The sequence below is a fragment of the Prionailurus bengalensis genome, chromosome B3 (assembly GCF_016509475.1).
Source record: "Prionailurus bengalensis isolate Pbe53 chromosome B3, Fcat_Pben_1.1_paternal_pri, whole genome shotgun sequence".
Taxonomy (NCBI): domain Eukaryota; kingdom Metazoa; phylum Chordata; class Mammalia; order Carnivora; family Felidae; genus Prionailurus; species Prionailurus bengalensis.
Window position 1 is genome coordinate 74,803,804 of NC_057355.1, and position 17,487 is coordinate 74,821,290.

A 17,487-nucleotide genomic window follows, 5' to 3' on the forward strand; every position below is an offset into this window, starting at 1 on the left:
CCCAACCGGTCTGTGCGGGGGGGAGCTGGTGCTGCGGCCCCCCCACCCCTCCCCATCCAGGCCCCATAAATAGCAGCAGAGCCGGAGCCGGAGCCGGCGCCAGCGGCTGGAGAAGCAAGGGAGTCAGGGCCAGGGCCAGAGAGCCGGAGAGAGGAGCCCCCCGACTAGAGCCCAGGTGAGCCTCCCCTTCCTCCCTAGCCCAGCCCCAGCCTGGCCCAGCCTGGCCCAGTCTCCGTAACAACATCTCCCCCCAGCCCCCAGAGAGGTCTCCAGTCCTGCCCGATCCCCTCACCACCACATGCACCTGCCCATCTCAGGGGCCCTGCGAGAACTGGGAGACTTGTGGCAGGAAGGCAGAGACCCCCACCCGCCCACCCAGACCCTCCCTCACATATCCAGAAAGGCACGCGCTATGGGGAGGGGGGGAACCCAGCCAGAGAAGGGTCCCGGTTCTGAGGGAGGTACGGGAACTGGCACACCCTCCTGGATACAGACACACGACTAGGGCACAGACACACAGGGTGGGGGCATTCAGACACACCAACGCACACTCGCTTGGGGGAAGCACGACATGGGATCAGACAGCCTCACCCTGAGATGTGGACAGACACAGATAGATGGACTGACCAGCCGTGAACTCGGGCCAGCATACCCCTGCCTGCTGCTGCCCGAGGCTTGATACCACTGCTGGGGGAGGGTGGCGTGCGTGCATCCCACGGGCAGCATGGAGGGGGTTGTGGCTCCCCAAAAATCCTGTCGCTAAGAGACAGTGCCAGTGCTGCCAAGAAGTGTGAGAACAGGGGAGGTGGGGAGGGAAGCAGGAGTTGTCATAGTGGGAGCCCCTGCCAGGAACCTGGAGGAGCTCTCAGCGGGGACGGGGCTCTGTCTCTAACTCCCCAAGCCCACCACCCCTCCCTTGCCGTAAGTCACCCAGGAGATGAGTAGGGGGAGGTGGATAAGGACAGCCCCGCAGGGCATCTTACAACCTGCCTCCTCCTGCCCACTGCAGACTCCATTCTTGCGGCCCATCCCCTTCAGACTTCCAGGGGCTCCTCCACCCATGTCCCCACCCCCGTGCCCCAGTTCAGCTCCCTCGTGCCAAGACTGAGTGCAGTGTTGGCTCAAACATCAGTCGGGAAATAGCAGAAGGTGCTGAGGTAGCAGAAAGCATGGATCAATCGATGGCCTAGGAGCCAAGACTGCCAGGAACCCCCCACACCCCCAGCCCTCTCCAACCCCATCCATGCATAGTAGGTCAGCAGGGGTGACAGAGGCATAGGGCTGTGCAAGAGTGGGAAGCTCAGGTCCTCTGCCCTCCTTGTCCACAGCTCCAGCCAAGGAAGCTAAGCTGAGGGCAGGGGTGGGGGTGGGTAGGGGGGAAGCAGGAGATCCGTAAGATCCCAGGGCCTCAGGAAGCAGGACAAGGTGGGGTATGGGGCCCAGGTTTCCAGAAGACAGACCCCTCCCCTGGCAGATGTTCCCTTTCCAGTGTCCAGGCCATCTGCTCTGTCCCCACAGTGACATGTCGGACCCTGAGATGGGATGGGTGCCTGAGCCCCCAGCCATGACGCTGGGGGCCTCGCGGGTGGAGCTGCGGGTGTCCTGCCATGGCCTCTTGGACCGAGACACACTCACCAAGCCCCACCCCTGCGTGCTGCTCAAGCTCTACTCTGATGAGCAGTGGGTGGAGGTGAGAATGGGCTGGGTCTTATCTTAACTAACCTCCTAGCCTGGGAAGGAGGAGGGGCTGGGAAGGGGCAAGGAAAGCCTCACAGGAGAATGTAAGGACTCTGAGGGGCCTATTCTAGGCTGTGGGGGTAACCTTGGAGACAGGTGGGTCATCATTACAAACACAAACCATTTTAGAGCCACAGAGTCCTACAGGGTCCTGGGATCGGCTGTGGCACAGCTCCCAAAGGCCTTATCAGAGCCTCAAAGGACTGACGGTCCAGTGGGCTGGCAGCAGCCTGAGCTCGGGGGTCAGCCTAACAAGGGAAGAGCTAGTCCCTGGGGATACAGGAGCCTGAGGAAACCTGGCATGAGCAGGGTGGTCCAGGGCAGGGAAAAGTAGCCTGGGTTCCCAGAGGGCCCTTGCCCCCTGCCGCAGGTGGAGCACACAGAGGTCCTACGCTCCTGCTCCAGCCCTGTTTTCTCTCGGGTGCTGGCCCTTGAGTACTTTTTTGAGGAGAAGCAGCCCCTGCAGTTCCACGTGTTTGACGCTGAGGATGGAGCCACTAGCCCCCGCAATGACACCTTCCTCGGCTCTACAGAATGCACCTTGGGCCAGGTTTGCCTTCTCATCCACCCTACCCCCAAAATAACAGAGAATAAGCTCTGGAGTTAGTTCAGTCTGGGCTTGGACCCCATTCCACCATTCACTGGCTGTGCAGCCTTGGGCAAGATGTTTAACCTCTCTGAGTCTTAGTTTCCTCATCTAAACAATGGGGGTCGTATGCCTACCTCTTAATGTTGCTGTGGAAATTACATCCAACCCTAGCCCAAGTATAGCCCCTGTGAGCACTCTAAGGATATTTTTACCCTGTCCCTTGTTCCTTGGCCAAAGCAGGGGGGGGGGGGCTGTTCCTTGGCCAAAGCGGGGGGGGGGGGGGGCTCGGGTCACAGCTGGATCTCCCTCTACCTTCATCTCCAGATTGTGTCACAAACCAAGGTCACTAAGCCATTGCTGCTGAAGAATGGGAAGACTGCGGGCAAGTCCACCATCACGGTAGGCAAAGTCACCTATACTGACCCTTGGGCACGGCATTCAATGCCCCTGCATGGACATCCATGGTAACATCATGCCCAGGACTGGCTTCCACCTAAGGGAAAGGGCATAAGGTGGCCCTTTGTGTGGTAGGGGGGAATCCTGCACTTGTTTCCCCTTTGCAGATTGTGGCTGAGGAGGTATCTGGCACCAATGACTATGTGCAACTCACCTTCAGAGCCCACAAGCTGGACAACAAGGTTGGAAACCCAGGGTCCAGGCCCCCATCTTCCCTGTTAGAGAGCCGAGGCCCCCACTCAAGATAAATCAGTGCTGCTCCCTACTCAGTGTTAGCTCCCTCCCCTTGCAGACCTCATCAGGCCCATGGGTCCTTTCCTCTGTTCAGGATCTGTTCAGCAAATCTGACCCTTTCATGGAGATCTATAAGACCAATGGGGACCAGAGTGACCAGCTCGTCTGGAGGACGGAGGTTGGTGCCTGGAGCTGTGGGGAAGGAGGGAGGAAGAGCAGAGCAGGGAAACCTAGAGAGAAGGTGACCAGCTCTCGGGTGCCTCTCCAAGGTGGTGAAGAACAACCTGAATCCCAGCTGGGAGCCATTCCGCCTGTCCCTGCACTCCCTATGCAGCTGTGATGTCCACCGGCCTCTCAAGGTGAGGCCCCCCGCCAAGCAAGGGCAGCCTATTGGAGCATCTAGCCTCTGTCTGAGACATTCCTCCTGAGCGTGTCAAGCCCCTTCCCCTCCCTCATGTGATAAGCCCTTCCCACTGTGGGGTAAAGACCCAGTCACAGTTCAGTGTTCCTACGATGTGTGCCTTTTATCAAGGCCAAAGTCCCTGCCAGATTGAGCCAAAGAATAAAGTTCAGCAGGTAGCCTCTTTAGGCAGCTTAAGGACATCTGTTTGGGCCTAGGGACTATTAGCCCCTTACCTCCCTAAGTCCATCCCCTGCCCCCAGGAACCACTGCAAAGCACCCTGACCCTCTTGCCTCCCCTCCTTGCCTTCTCAGTTCCTGGTGTATGACTATGACTCGAGCGGGAAGCATGACTTCATCGGCGAGTTCACCAGCACATTCCAGGAGATGCAGGAAGGAACGGCAAACCCTGGGCAGGAGGTGCCACAAAGACCCTAGCTCCCAGAATCCCACCCAGATCCCTGGGAGAATTCTAAGGGTGCTGAAGAGCCCATTACATGCAATAGGACGAGGGGGTGGAAAGTTCCCAGGCTCGGTCTAAGGACTGAGCCATGGGGGTCTTACTCTGGGAGGCTCTTCTGGAAGGGAGACCAGGGGTTGCCTGATGGAATTGTGACTGTAGACTTGTGGGGTGTGTGGGATCTAGATGCAGTGGGACTGTATCAACCCCAAGTACCGGGACAAGAAGAAGAACTACAAGAGCTCGGGGACCGTGGTACTGGCCCAGTGCACGGTAAATTCCGGTGCCTGCCTCAAGCTGGCTGCTCAGATTCAATCCTTTTTTCAAAGACCAGTGTCTCCTCCTCTGGGAACTGAGAAGGCTTGCCCTATCCCACTGGGAACTTCAACCTCACACACTTTTGTCCCTTCCACTTTCCCCACAGAAGCCCGCCCCCCTCAGCTCCCTCCTCAAAAGACCATCCTGCTACTTTACCTCTTCCCTCTCCTGCTAGGTGGAGAAGGTGCACACCTTCCTGGATTATATCATGGGCGGCTGCCAGATCAGCTTCACGGTAAAGACCCAGGGGATGGGGGACACAGGCAAGAGGAAGGGGCTAAGCACATCACGAACAGAAGGAGCCCCAAATCCCCACTGCCCCTGCTGGGGCCGCTCATGAGCCTTAGCATTGTCACCCTGTACTCCTCACCCCACTCCATGATGAAGCTACCTGTGGGCTTGACTGGACTTACCTGGGTCCTCCCCTGCAGACCTTAGCTCTGGGCTAGCCTCTGTTAGCTCTCATAGATGCACTGAGACCCTTTTCCACCTCCACTAGGTGGCCATCGACTTCACGGCCTCCAACGGGGACCCAAGGAGCAGTCAGTCCCTACACTGCCTCAGCCCCCGCCAGCCCAACCACTACCTGCAAGCCCTGCGTGCAGTGGGAGGCATCTGCCAAGACTACGACAGGTAGGAGGCGGGGGGAGGTAGGGGAGGGGGGTGATGGGCACAGAGGCCTTGCCCAATGCCCCCCCCCCCGGCTTTTCTTCTCCCCAGTGATAAACGGTTTCCAGCATTTGGCTTTGGGGCTCGAATCCCCCCCAACTTCGAGGTAGGCTGGGTTTGAGAGGAAGGGAGGATTTGGTGGGAGAGTCAGAAAGGAAGGAAAGGACATCTTCTCGCTGCCCTCACCTTACCCTCACAGGTGTCCCATGACTTTGCTATCAACTTTGACCCGGAAAACCCTGAATGTGAAGGTAAAGAGAGGAGATTTTCACCAGCCCCGCCTCCCCCCATACACCGTACGCAGCTGATACACCCCATGCAGGGGGATAGATTCCATCCTCATGGGCCGGCCCCCTGCCCTTTGGCCCACTCAGCTCCTGTCTTCATTTGGGACTCCCAGCTCCTGACCCAGCATCTGCCCACCCTCCTCTCCCAGAGCCTGGACCATCCAACTCTCCTGCTTAGTGAGGAACTTAAGGGGCCAGGCAGTCGTGAGATAGGGAAGGACCTCCTTGGTTGGAAGGGGTGTCAGGAAGGGCTCCCTGCTAATGTCTGCTGGCCTCACCTCCTGGCCTACAGAGATCTCGGGGGTCATCGCCTCCTACCGACGGTGCCTACCCCAGATCCAGCTCTATGGCCCCACCAACGTGGCCCCCATCATCAACCGCGTGGCGGAGCCAGCTCAGCGAGAGCAGAGCACTGGCCAAGCCACGGTGAGGAGACGAAGCAGGCAACCAGGCACTACCCCACTGGGTGTCCTCTGGTGGGCCTGGGGCCAGGGCCAGGGCCGGGCTTGGGGTGGGTGCCAAAGCCCTTACACACAGAGCCTACCCTTCCTCCCTTCTGTCTGCTTTCAGAAGTACTCGGTGCTGCTGGTGCTCACCGACGGCGTGGTGAGTGACATGGCCGAGACACGCACAGCTATTGTGCGTGCCTCCCGCCTGCCCATGTCCATCATCATTGTGGGTGTGGGCAATGCGGACTTCTCAGACATGCGGCTGCTGGATGGCGACGACGGTACCTTGCGCTGCCCCCGAGGGGTGCCCGCGGCCCGCGACATCGTCCAGTTCGTGCCCTTCCGGGACTTCAAGGATGTGAGTGCCTGGTGCCCCCCACTGGCCAAAGGACTCCCCAGCTCCTCAGGCCCTCCAATCTGACCAGCCTCTCCCAAACCGGGTTGAAGGCTTGTGAGGGAGGCTGGATGGAGCCCATATGGCCACCCCGAAGCCCCGCCCCCTCGCCTGGCCTCTCCCCCTCCCCAGTCTTCGCCCCCCCCAACCACGTCCCCGCCCCTACTCCCAGGCCGCACCCTCTGCGCTTGCTAAGTGTGTCCTGGCTGAGGTGCCCAGGCAGGTGGTGGAGTACTACGCCAGCCAGGGCATCAGCCCAGGGGCTCCCAGGCCTTGCACACCGGCCACGACCCCCAGCCCTAGCCCGTGACTGCCTCCTACCGGACCGACACTCCCTCAGCCTCTCAGTGAGTCCTGGGGGCCCAAAGGGGTGGACAGGGGTGCAAGGTGGTGTTTGGTGGAGCCCATCTGGGCTCAATGTTGTGTAGAGGAAGGTGCTTATGACTATCCTCCCCTGTCCCAGGTGCCTGTCCTGACCCTTGTGATTCGAGTGACCAGTGCCTCTCCCTCTTGGACCGGCTGTGCCCCCTAGGTCCTGGAAGTGTGTGGTGAGCCCTGCTCTATCTCTCCAGGCCCCATACCCCTCAGCCTTGTGACTTTCTTCAGTGATCCTGACTTTCTGGCCATTAATAAAGGGAACCACTCCTAGCACCTCAGCCTCTATCCATCATGTCTCAGATGCCCAACACCCACCCAACCATACACGCCATTAAGAAACGAGGACCAGCACCTTTCAAAATCTGAGCCAGAGCTCCCCAGCAGCTTGGTATCTCAGCAGTTTCACCCCAACTGTGTGCCAGTGGGATCTGATGAGCCCTTACCCTCACCTCCCAACCCCAGGGGGCCCAGCACCATGAAGGTTAATTACCAGAGATGGGGGGGGTGGGTAATAAGGGGCTGTCAAAGGGGCAGGTTGATGCCCTCTTACAGCTGCCTCCAGAGAAGCCCAGCTGAGTCCCCCATGAGCTGAACTCCAGCCCCCACACAGCTGTGGGGCGGGCCGAGAAGGGGTGTTGGGCGGGGACTGAAGGAGGGCAGCAGGTCTGTTAATGAATTATGAATATAAAGGGAGCATCTAAGGTCTGTGCAGCCTGGTTTTCCTGGGTGTGCGAATGTGTGTGCTCATGCACTGCACATCCCTGCCTGTCCATGAGTGTGGTCTTAATGTAATGGTTCAGGAAGTCAGGCTGGGTACTCTTAATAACATTAACAACAGCAGTAAAACGCTATTGTTTGGCATGTGCTAAACTTTGTGCTACGTGCTTTAAATGTACCCACTCTCACAAATCAAGTGACGTTCCATTTAAATTCACCCATCATCAAAGAACTGGTGGGCCTGGAACTTGAGCCCAAACCCATCTGTGCCCACACTCTTAATCACTAGTGTGCAGCTTCTGTGAAGTGTATCCATGTGAGCCTCATCTTGAGATTCAGGTGTATGCTTATGTGGGCTGATTGCGTGTATGGGGGTAGGTGCCTGTGAATGGCATTTCTGCCCATGTGTGTGCTGTGCAGGAACCCAGCCAGTTAAGGAAGGTGTGCAAGAGCGGTGTTGGGTCTGGACTGCAGCTCCAGAGAGCAGGCGAGGACACAGGTGATATCCAGAGCAAGAGAAGAAGAGATGGGACCCTGGAGGGACCCTCCCTGCCCCAGCCTCTTTCTTCAATGATGCATGTGGAAGGAGATGAAGGAGGAGAGGCTCTGTGAGCCACTCAGATAGAGGAGCCAGAGCCAGAGAGGGTGGCCGGTGGCCAGTGGTAGAGAAGGAGAGGAAAAGAGAAAGAAATCCTGGGGGAGATGGAGGAGATGCCTCCCATTGCAGGCTCCTGAGTGGAAGAGGGATGAGCTGGGCTAGAGGAGGGGGAGGAGAGAACAAGAACTGTGATGGGAAGAGACAGCTGGGGAGGGGGTGGATAGAGGGGGCAGAAAGGAAGAGAGACATATGGGAGCCTCTTCCCCACCCTCGACTGCTTCTCCCTATTTATTATGTCCCTTAGAGGACCTACGACAGTGGCTGGTGAGGTAGCTGCTCCCAGCTCAATGCCTCTGCTCTGCCCAGAGCCCCCGCCTACTCTCTCTGTAGGCAGATGAACCAAAGGGCTGGGTAACCATGGCAACTGTGGGACCTCAGGATAGCCATAGGTCTGGCCCAGTCACTGATGCTCCTCGGCTTCTGTGCAGTGGTGGTGGGAGGAGGAGGCTCCATCTGGCCCAATCCCCACGCTTCCACCCCATTTTCATTGGGCCTCCAGAACTGAGACACAGTGCGCGCACGTGTGTGTGTGCGCACGCACACACACACACACACACACACACACACACAGGAACCAGGAGCCAGGCTAAAGAATGAACACTTCTTAAATTGCAAGAACATTTAGCCAATAGTGTAAAGTTCTGCCTGAACTTCAAGTTTAATTCACAAAAACCACACTCTTTCAGCATCTTGTCATGCTGGGCAAAGGCTCACCTCAGCCCTCAGCAAGGCAGGAGGTAGCAAGGGTACCCTATGCAGGTCGGGAGGCCAAGGCAGCTTGGAGAGAGCAGCAGAGGAGCAGCGCATGGGCTCATCCACCGCGTAGGCTGCAATCAGGAAGCAGGAGCAGGACAGGAAGTCCCTTTGGTGAGGTTGTCTTGGGGGGTTCTTGGGAAGACTCTTGGGGCTCCTACACCAAGGAGATGCCAAAACTGGAAAGGTGTCAGAAGTCATCCAATCCAGGATTAGATGAGGTAACCAAAACCCAGGGAGCAAGTGATTTTCTCAAGGTGACAGAGGTATCCTGTGGCAGAGCTGGCCCTAGCACCCAGGTCTCCAGACTCCTGCCCAGAATTCTCTCCCAGTCAGCACCAACCACCCCTACAGTTCCTCAGACCTTTGCTGTTCTGGGCCCTGGAGGCCACTGGGTTGGATACGATGAAAGCCTCATGGATAGAGTTCCTAGTCTGTCTTGTTGGTGATTGAAATCTTGAAAAATGCAGTAGTCTTAAAATGGGGTGTTTACAAGCCTCAGAATGAAAATACTGCTTCATTGCTAATTACCACCTTAATGCACTACAGGTTGAAAACCTTGAATTAAAATCTAAACTGAGGGGGAAGTCACACCACTCCCTCTCCTCCCATTCACTGTCACCCAGCTATCATCCGTGCCTCTTCTTACCCGCCCCCCACCACAACAGTCCGGGCACCGGCTCCTCCAGATCTCAGTGTCCTGGTCAAGTGGGGCGGAACAGGAGGTGGAGGGCTGTGTATGCTGCCTGCCTGCGAAGACCTCTCTCCCAGAAAATGACCAGCCTCTAACGTCGGAGCATGCCTTGAGGGTCCAGGAAGTTCGGGCATATTTATGTAGTCATACAATAGAGTGGCACCAGAAGGCGCTAGTAACCATCTAGTGAATGGCAAAGTGGCCTTCTAGGTGGTGTCCCCCACCCACCTACTACACCACTCGGCGGCCCCTAGCAACTCAGAGGAAGAAGTGGGCGTGGTCCCCGGCCCCGGGGCCGCTCGAGGTCAGCCGGTCACAGCGAGCCTTGTAGAGGTCGCGCTCCCTGGCCAGACGGGCCACCTCGGCCCGCAGCGCGTCCAGCTGGGCGGCCAGGCGGGCGCGCTCAGCCTCTAGCCCCCGCCGCTGCTGCAGCCGCTTGGAGCGGCAGGCCTGCGCGTAACCGCGGTTTTTCAGCGTGCGGCGCCTCTGCTTCAGCCGCAGCGCCTCGTCGCGCCCGCAGCCCCGCAGCTGCCGGTTTAGCTCCCGCACAGACATCGACACCAGCGCCGCGTCCGAAAACCGCTCCGCCAGCTGCAGAGGGAGAGGGCAGAGAGCGGGTCAGCGCGGGGTCCCTCCCCGCTCCACACTTAGGTCTCGAGCCGGACTACCCCGCCCTCGGGAAGGCTCCGCCCCCGGCCTCCACCTTTACCAGATGCTCGCCCTTCCTCAGAATCTACCCCGCAGTCCAGACCCCGCCCCAGATCCCAACAAGCCCCTCCTCCCCGAGGGGCGCGCTCCCCCTTTGGGTCCGCCCCGCACTGCAGGCCCCGCCTCCCACGGTCTGGCTAGCGGGTCGCGCGCCTGAAATCCGCGCCGCTGCAGCGAGGTCCTTAGCGTCCTGCTCCAGGCTCACCGGGTGTCCGGCGGACACGGCCCAGACGGAACCCGCCCCGTCAATGCACCTCGCTCCCCTGTCCTGAAGGCCGCAACCCTGTGACCCTCAACGGATTTGGATTACATCCTAATGCCCTCAACACCCCCATCTGTGTCTATAATTAATAGGATGAGTCCCAATCCTTCCTGAGAAGGTTGGGGGCTGGGGAAGCACGATGTCTTGAAAAGGCCAACCTCATTCCCGTGCCCGCTGTCTCAACTCCACTCAATTCCAAGCGCAACTCTTTCCCTGGTTTCCACAGACGGAGTATATTTGCCTCCCGTCATCAACGGCTCTCCTTTAATTCTCAACTCTCCCCTTTTGGTCCTCTTTTAATCTTTTCTCCCTCTTCCTCCTGGTTTAGACTACTCATTTCTCTCCATTTGGGGAAAAGGGAGGGGGCAGAAGATAGTTTTCTCTCTCTGATTTTTTTCAAGGGCCCTTGTCTTCTCCTGCCCTCTGTCTCTTGTCCAATCCATAACCCTCTCCAGGAATTCTCCTTCCTCTCTTGGGCTGTCCTCCCTCACCCTGCCTCCCCTCAACCCAACTCACTGATCACTCACCTGGGCATGCTGGGCTCCTGTCTCCTCCGGGCTTCCTGGGTAGTAGCTGTGGGGCCCCTCAACAGGGACTGGCCCCTGACCCTGCAGCAGCTCAACAGCCTCTTCAGGACTCAGGCCCAGTGCCTCCCCAGCCCCCAGCTGCTGCTGCAAGGTGGCCAGCCAGTACAGCTCCTCCAGGCCTGGCCGGGGGGCCTCAGTGGCCCCCACCATGCCTGGATCACTGAAGGTGGGTGAAGGAGGCACTGAGCTGTAGGGTGTGGAGCCCAGTGAGGCTGTTGGGGGGCCAGATCGCCCCTCAGAGGGTTCCCGCTTTACCTCAAATTTCATCAAGTCAAAGTCATTGACGTATTCCATAGCCAGGGGGCTGGGAGGCAGTGCCATTCTGGGGCTGGATTGGGAGAGGTGCACCTGCAAAAAAAGAAGAGAGATTTGGAGCACCTGGAGGTTGCCTGCCAGCCTCCTTATGGGAACCTCCTTCTTCCAAAGTCCAAGTGTTCTGGAGAGCCACAGTTCTGGAAAGCAGGGGCGATGGTGCAACCCTGTTCCCTAAATAGTCACCTCTGGACTGAGGCAACTTTTCAGGTTGGCAGGGGCTCCAGCAAGCAGCTTAAAGGCCTGATTGAAGAAGATGAAAGCATGGAGTCTGGTCCCACTGTTGCCTCTGGGAGCTTTGAAAAACAAGAGGAATATGGCAGTACTCCCAACTCTAGTGCTGGGACAGACTGAGAGGCTCTGTCATCTCAAGAGACATCATTCCATTTCCAAGCAATCAAAAATTTTTGCTTAATTAACTGTAACAGAGTAGGTGTCTATTTTAGGACAATGGGAAGGTATGTATGAGGTGAATTTTAATATATAGGGATAACGTTGTTATATCTCTCTCTCAGAACACCTAGGCCAATGCCTTGCGCTAGAAGATCCTCAATGCACATCTATTCTGTGGGTTAATCAATCAATTAATCCCTTGCATAGCAGCATGAGACTTTCCAAGGGAAAAAGAAAGGTCCTAGAGTCAGTTCTAGCAAGATCAGGACTGAGTGGTGACCATCTTTCCCCAAGCCAATCTCTCCAAAGAGAACCAACCAAGATTGGTTTTCCTCCTTCTATTCAGAACCTGCTATGTTGTATGAACTTGGACGGTTCACCTGACCCCAGTTTCCCCTTCTGTTCAATAAAGGCAATTAGACCTTCTCATTTCCCAAAGAGTGTTCCAGGAAACACCAAGTGTGAGAAATACCCAAGAAGAAGTCGATGCTCAGATAAATTTGAGAAATGCTACCTCCTATCCCCACGTTTTGCAGATTCACAAAGCACAGCAACATATTAATCTATGAAGTCCTTCAGTAAACCATCTGTTCAACCTCAACCCAGAGCATCCCAAACTTATGTCACCCAGGAGCTCTCCTCCCTGTTATCATGCAGAGTGTGTGCTCACCTGAGGAACCTCAGGCTAGATGACCTCAGGAATCCTTCCTGAGGCAGAAGTCTCACACTCTAGCCCAGCTTCCAGTTCCAATAGCCCCACTGCCAGCCCCCGAAGGGGCAAGGCAGGGAGTGCTTATCCCCAGTGCTTGGCATCTGGTCCCATCTTGATACCCCAAGCCTACGTAGCTCTCTCTCTAGACATCTCATACCCTCAGGCTCTGCCCAGAGAGGTGAGAGGAAGGACAAGTCCTTGTGTCTTCCTGTCCCAGGGAAGGGTTGTTGCCCTATCTACTGAACCCCTCACCCTTGAGAGGACAGGGGTGGTAGGAACAAAGAACAGATTGAAGGAATGATCCTTGGCAGGGAGGCTATGGTGAAACAGTGAGAGAGGTGTCCAGAGAGAACTGAACGAAGAGATAAGTGAGGAGGGCTATTTATCTTTCTGATGTGATAGCAGTAAGGGACATAAAGCCAGCCAGGTGGGAGTGGGGCAGGGTAAAGAAGTGTGAGGATTCTTGACAATAGACAGCAGAGAGCAGACAGCAGGTGACAGAGGCGGAGGCTATAGGTGAGAGGCCTGGCACCCAGGTAGGCCCCAAATATACTCACTTGGGGGATGGTAAAGATGATGTGGTCAGTGTCAGAGCCAGGCAGGCACAGTTTCCTCAGAGACTGGAGACCCCATTGATCAGGGTCTGGTGCCTCTGTGCTCAGAACAAGGTGCTGTGGGCACTGAGCCCACAGGGCACTCTTAAAGGGCCAGCTCTCTGAGGTCATCTGTGGTCCTCAGGCCTGCAGCCAATGAGGTAAGGGGATCATTTGCATATCTCATTGGCCTGGGGGGTTGAGGGGGGAATGAGAAGAGGGAAGACGATGAGTATGCCTGTTCTCAAGGAAGGAAAGGGGGCATTTTCCCCAATAAAGTTCCTCATTGATGGTCCATCTCACAGGTGCTCAGTTCCCTGGTACAGAGAGCTGCATTGGCCCAGTCAGCCACCCTCATGTGAATACCACCCGCAGCCCTCAGTGATTGAGAACCTGGGACTGGAAAAGAGGCCCAGAGAAGCTCCCGGCGCCCTCACCCTCCAATGCTCTACAGTGCCTTGGCAGTTGTTTTGGGGAATACAAACGGTATGAACCCACTTTCACCTAGCCAGTTGGGTCAGTGGTTCTGCTTTCAGGAATCTTCACATTTCTGGCCCCCTGCCTCACTCCCACTGTGACTGGCCACACACTCCTCACAGCTATCCTATTAGAAGGACAGGCAACTGTCCCCACGGTGAATCGCTAGGACTTGGCTACCCAATCCGCAGCCTCTCCCACTCTTGATGACCAGTCCCAGGACAGGCAGGCCAGCGGGAAGGAGCAGGAGAAGGGAGAGTGGGGATCTCTGCTCCTTCTTTCCGGGCCACCTCGGGACACTGAAATCTAATCACCACCAATCCATCTGACTTCTGTAACTGCCCTCACACGCCCTCTGCTTCCTCTCGCCTTTTCCCTGCGTGTGTCTCCGTCCCTCTCTCTTCCTCTCTCACTCATCCTGGTTCCCAGATGGCTAGGGGGTGACCTACATTTTCAGCCTAATCCCCTAACACCTCTTAGAGCTCTTATCCCTGAGTAGAAGTTGGACCAGGGATACTAGGAATTAGCTAAGGAGGTGTTTAAACCTGTCTGAAGCTGTTTAAAACAAGGTGTGTACTAGAATAGAACTTTATTCCCTACCTGGTGAGGATACCCAAATGTTCCTGTGGGGTTCACAAGTCCTCTGTCCCAAGTCAGAGATCTGGGTGTCCATCAGCCCTAAAGATCATCAGTTATAAAAATTAACACGGTCCCAGTCTTAGGTGTTGGGTGAAAAGCTGATAGGTTCAGATGGCCTAAAACAATGGTTCTCAAAGTGTGGGCCCCAACCAGCAGCATTACCTGGGAACTTGCTAGAAATGCATATTCTCTGGCCTCACCTCAAACCTACTGAATCAGAAACTCTGGGCTTGGGACCCCCCCCGCCCCCGCCCTCAAAAATCTGTGTGTTAATAAGGCTTTAGGCAACTTTGATGAACACTGAAGTTTGAGAACCACTGGTCTACAGAATACCTACAGTCAATTCAGCTTCCCTGTGTGTGTGCATGGTCTCTCCCATCATGCTCTGTACGCACATATAAGAAGATCTAGATCAGATGACATCATTCTTTTCCCACATGTGTTCTGCATTTCGTGGAGCAGAGACCACGGTAGTTGTTCAAGTAGTAAGGCTTCTCAGTGTGATTGCCTGGATCCAGTTGTTTTTGCAGAAGAACAGAGCCTAGGAACAAGGCCACTTAATGGGAATGGGGATCATAGAGACCAGGGAATCTCGCGTACATGTCCATGGAATGTGGCTTTGAGGCACATAGCCAGGAAAGAGACCCCAGAACTTCCTGTGCTGCAGAAAAAATAGGAAGTGTTGAGTGCAGTCCCTTTCTCATGCCTGGTCTGTCCAGACACTTGCCCCCGAGCAGCTGTCAGGTCTGTGCTGATCTTCTTGTTTACTGGAGGGCTCAAAGGAAAGGTTTGGGGGAGGGGGTGGCTAAGCTGCTAACGGGCTAAAAGAGTCAGACTAAACAAGCTCAGGCAAGCTGAGCCGCTCAGGGCTCAGACCAGGTGCCACTGACTAGGGAAAGGAGTCCGGGAAGTGAGGGCTAGGCCAGAGGAAATGGGCAAGGGCACAGAGACGAGAGGCCGCGGCAGCCAGTGGGACCCAAGAGGTAGTTAATGGGCCCCCTTGGTGGGGGTGGAACCAGGGCCTGGGAGATGCGTACTGAGACTGACTGGCTCGAGGACATCTGGGGACCGGGAAATGAGAATGAAAAAGATGAAGGCAGGTGGACTTCAGAAATGACAGAACAGAGAAAGGGAGGCAAGAAGGCTTAGCTGAGGCGGCAGTAGGTATAGACCTGGGATGGAAGGCAGAACAAGTCGGTGGCTCCCCACAGATTTGTACGAAAGGAGTTGGAGGGATGTAGGCACATGGAAGAGGTGGGCAAAGGGCCATGACAAACTAAAAGAGAGACGAGGTCTTCTGGAGAGCACCAAGAAGGGAGTAGGGGTAAAAAGAGAGGTGGTAGGAACAAGGGACCAGAAGAACAAAGGCAGTAGAAGGAAGGGACAGAGGAAAGTAAGACTGGGGCCCAAGAATTAGAAACAGATGCAGAGGAACAGACAGATAGACGGTCAGGCCATAGAGGAAACACAGCGGGCTGTGGGATGTTGGACAAGGGGGGAGAAGGGCCAGGCAGATAAAGGGCTGGGAGAATGGGGATATAAAATGAGAGGGAAGGGAGGAGACGGAGTCAGTAATTCAGGGTGCCATCACTATCTCCTCTGTCCTGCACTCCCATATTTGTCCCATATTTGGAGCCTATAATTCCCTGTAAGCCCTAGAAGTTCTGGCCTTTGGTGTCCAGATCTTCGGTAATGGATCCAAATCTTCAAACCTCTTCCTGGCCTGCCTGGTATGTTCATTTGACAAGTGTTTATTAAGCACCAGGCACTGTGCTAGGCTTTAGCGATACCTCGGTACATCAGACTGACACCAGCCCTGCCTTCGTGGAGCATACCTACTGATGAAACAGAGAAGCATCAATTTATTGCCCTTAGGCCCAGGCAAGAGTAGCCCCTGCCCTAAGCCCTGTGCTTTTGGAAGACTCCATTCTGGCTCTCCTCTGGCTGTGTCCCACCCCATGGGGTGAGCAGTTCAGGCCTCCTCTGCCCACACCCAGCCCCATTCTGGACCACACTCCAGATACCCAGGAATTCCCTGTCCAAAGGGCTCCAAGCCCACTTCTAGGCCCACATGGACCTCTACCCCAGGTAGGCCCTTCCGGAAGTGGACCACACTACAGTACACACATCCCTAGACCCAAAAGCCGGCTAAGGGTGACTATTTATAGGAGGTCATGGACAGAATTGGGATGTGTAGACAGGGAGGTCTACAGCTATGCATGTGAGGCCCCTCACAGGACAAGACAGTGTCAGGGGTGGGAAGAGAAGAGGGCCCAAAGGCCAGTGGCCCAGTGCATCCTCTCCCCATACCACCCACCACATTCTGCTGCAGAATCCCAAGGACTCCAAATAAAATCCAAATCTGCATCCAATTCTGAACCAAATTCCAGGCCATCATGTACATATTATCAAGGGATAAGAATAGAACATATTTTATTTAATAGTTTGTTAGCATGAGTTCTACATTTTAAATATTTAAAACACAAGGTTTGTGACCCTCTGTTTGTACTCTTGCCCCACGCCCCACATATGTTAGGCAGGAGCCTATGTGAAAATAAACTATTATAACTGAGGTGAGTCCTATGAAGGAGAAGTGCAGGCACTATGAAATTGTATTTCATGAAGACCTAATCTAATGAAGGGCAGCACTGAGGGGACAGCTTGCCTAAGGAAGACACATTAAACTGAGACCAGCCAGGTGAGTAAGAAGTGACCATGTCCGGGGGTATGGAGAAGGTGGGGATTCCAAGCTGCAAGAACAATATATGTAAAGGCTCAGGCAGGAAGGAGACATGAGTACAAAACAAACAGACAAAAAGACCAATATAGCCAGAGAGTAGAAGAAGCCAAGGAAGTGGGAAGAATGGTGGTAGGTGACGGTGGCAATGTCAGCAGGGGCCAGATCCAGCACAGCCTCATGGTCCAAGGTTAGGATTTGGTCTTTATTCAAAGAACAGTGAGAAGTTACTAAAGAATTTTTGGCAGGGCCATGATGAGATCAGATTTTGTTTGGAAAGATCACTTTGGATCTAGAAGGCAAAATGGAATCAGAGTGGGATTAGGGGGCTAATGCAGTATCCACGTTGAGTTTGGGGGATATCTTAAGCTGGAAACAAACTCTGAGATGGAAACCTGTATACAGGTGGTTCACCAAGGAGGATTTTCAAAAGGAGTGAGAAAAGCAGGACTGGGCAGGAGGAAAAGTGGAAATACACTGCATTAGAACAGAGACTTCAGCCGATCCCACAGGAGCTCTGGAGCTCAGATGGACCAAATTGAGGAAAGGGGATCAGGCTTTGTACCCTTGCGTCAATCAGTCACTGGATACACACTGCCCAAGGGAAGGGGTATTGTGTTTGGTGACACCACTCCCTTCAGCCACAGGTAGGTCTCAGGGAAGTATACAGCTGTGAGCCATTAGCAGCCACCACTCCGAGGCTGGGACAATGAAAACCTGGATCCTGAAGCAGGGATCTAGGCAACACACCATAGCATCCACTACAGGAGCTCGGGAAGGTGTCCAAGGGCCAGACCCAGAGGGCCTTGGGAAGAAAATGCAGACCAGGTCAAGGCTGGTCACACCCTGCCCCCTGGTGGTGTGCTTCAAACAC

General features: G+C 55.4%; 2 protein-coding genes across 4 annotated transcripts in view; one reads left to right on the plus strand and one right to left on the minus strand.

Moving 5' to 3' along the window:
• Positions 1-53: 53 nt before the first annotated feature.
• CPNE6 (copine 6) lies at positions 54-6,644 on the plus strand. The gene is made up of 17 exons (XM_043555865.1): positions 54-175; positions 1,519-1,690; positions 2,108-2,287; positions 2,651-2,725; positions 2,890-2,964; positions 3,111-3,194; positions 3,286-3,375; positions 3,732-3,836; positions 4,063-4,149; positions 4,370-4,429; positions 4,694-4,827; positions 4,915-4,969; positions 5,063-5,114; positions 5,443-5,576; positions 5,721-5,957; positions 6,166-6,340; positions 6,457-6,644. Exons 2-16 carry the CDS (start codon positions 1,523-1,525, stop codon positions 6,301-6,303), a joined length of 1,674 nt encoding a protein of 557 aa, XP_043411800.1. The 5' UTR covers positions 54-175; positions 1,519-1,522; the 3' UTR covers positions 6,304-6,340; positions 6,457-6,644.
• Positions 6,645-8,380: 1,736 nt separating this feature from the next.
• The window catches only part of NRL (neural retina leucine zipper), a 29,847-nt gene continuing 20,740 nt past the window's right edge, over positions 8,381-17,487 (minus strand). For 2 of the 3 annotated variants that reach the window (XM_043555867.1, XM_043555868.1), the window contains exons 2-3: positions 10,691-11,098; positions 8,381-9,784 (exon numbers count right to left, since the gene is read on the minus strand). In XM_043555867.1, the coding sequence (XP_043411802.1) occupies positions 9,452-9,784; positions 10,691-11,071 (714 nt within the window). In that variant the 5' untranslated portion in view covers positions 11,072-11,098 and the 3' untranslated portion in view covers positions 8,381-9,451. Of the gene's footprint in view, positions 9,785-10,690; positions 11,099-12,724; positions 12,879-17,487 lie in introns of those variants that run through there. The other variant, XM_043555866.1, reaches the window with a different exon arrangement.

Bases quoted from the DNA above. Each gene is read 5' to 3' on its own strand.
- CPNE6 (XM_043555865.1), top strand. From the start codon at position 1,523: ATGTCGGACCCTGAGATGGGATGGGTGCCTGAGCCCCCAGCCATGACG. The intron at 4,150-4,369 runs GTAAATTCCGGT...CTCTCCTGCTAG, and splicing joins TGGTACTGGCCCAGTGCACG to GTGGAGAAGGTGCACACCTT. The intron at 4,430-4,693 runs GTAAAGACCCAG...CACCTCCACTAG, and splicing joins GCTGCCAGATCAGCTTCACG to GTGGCCATCGACTTCACGGC.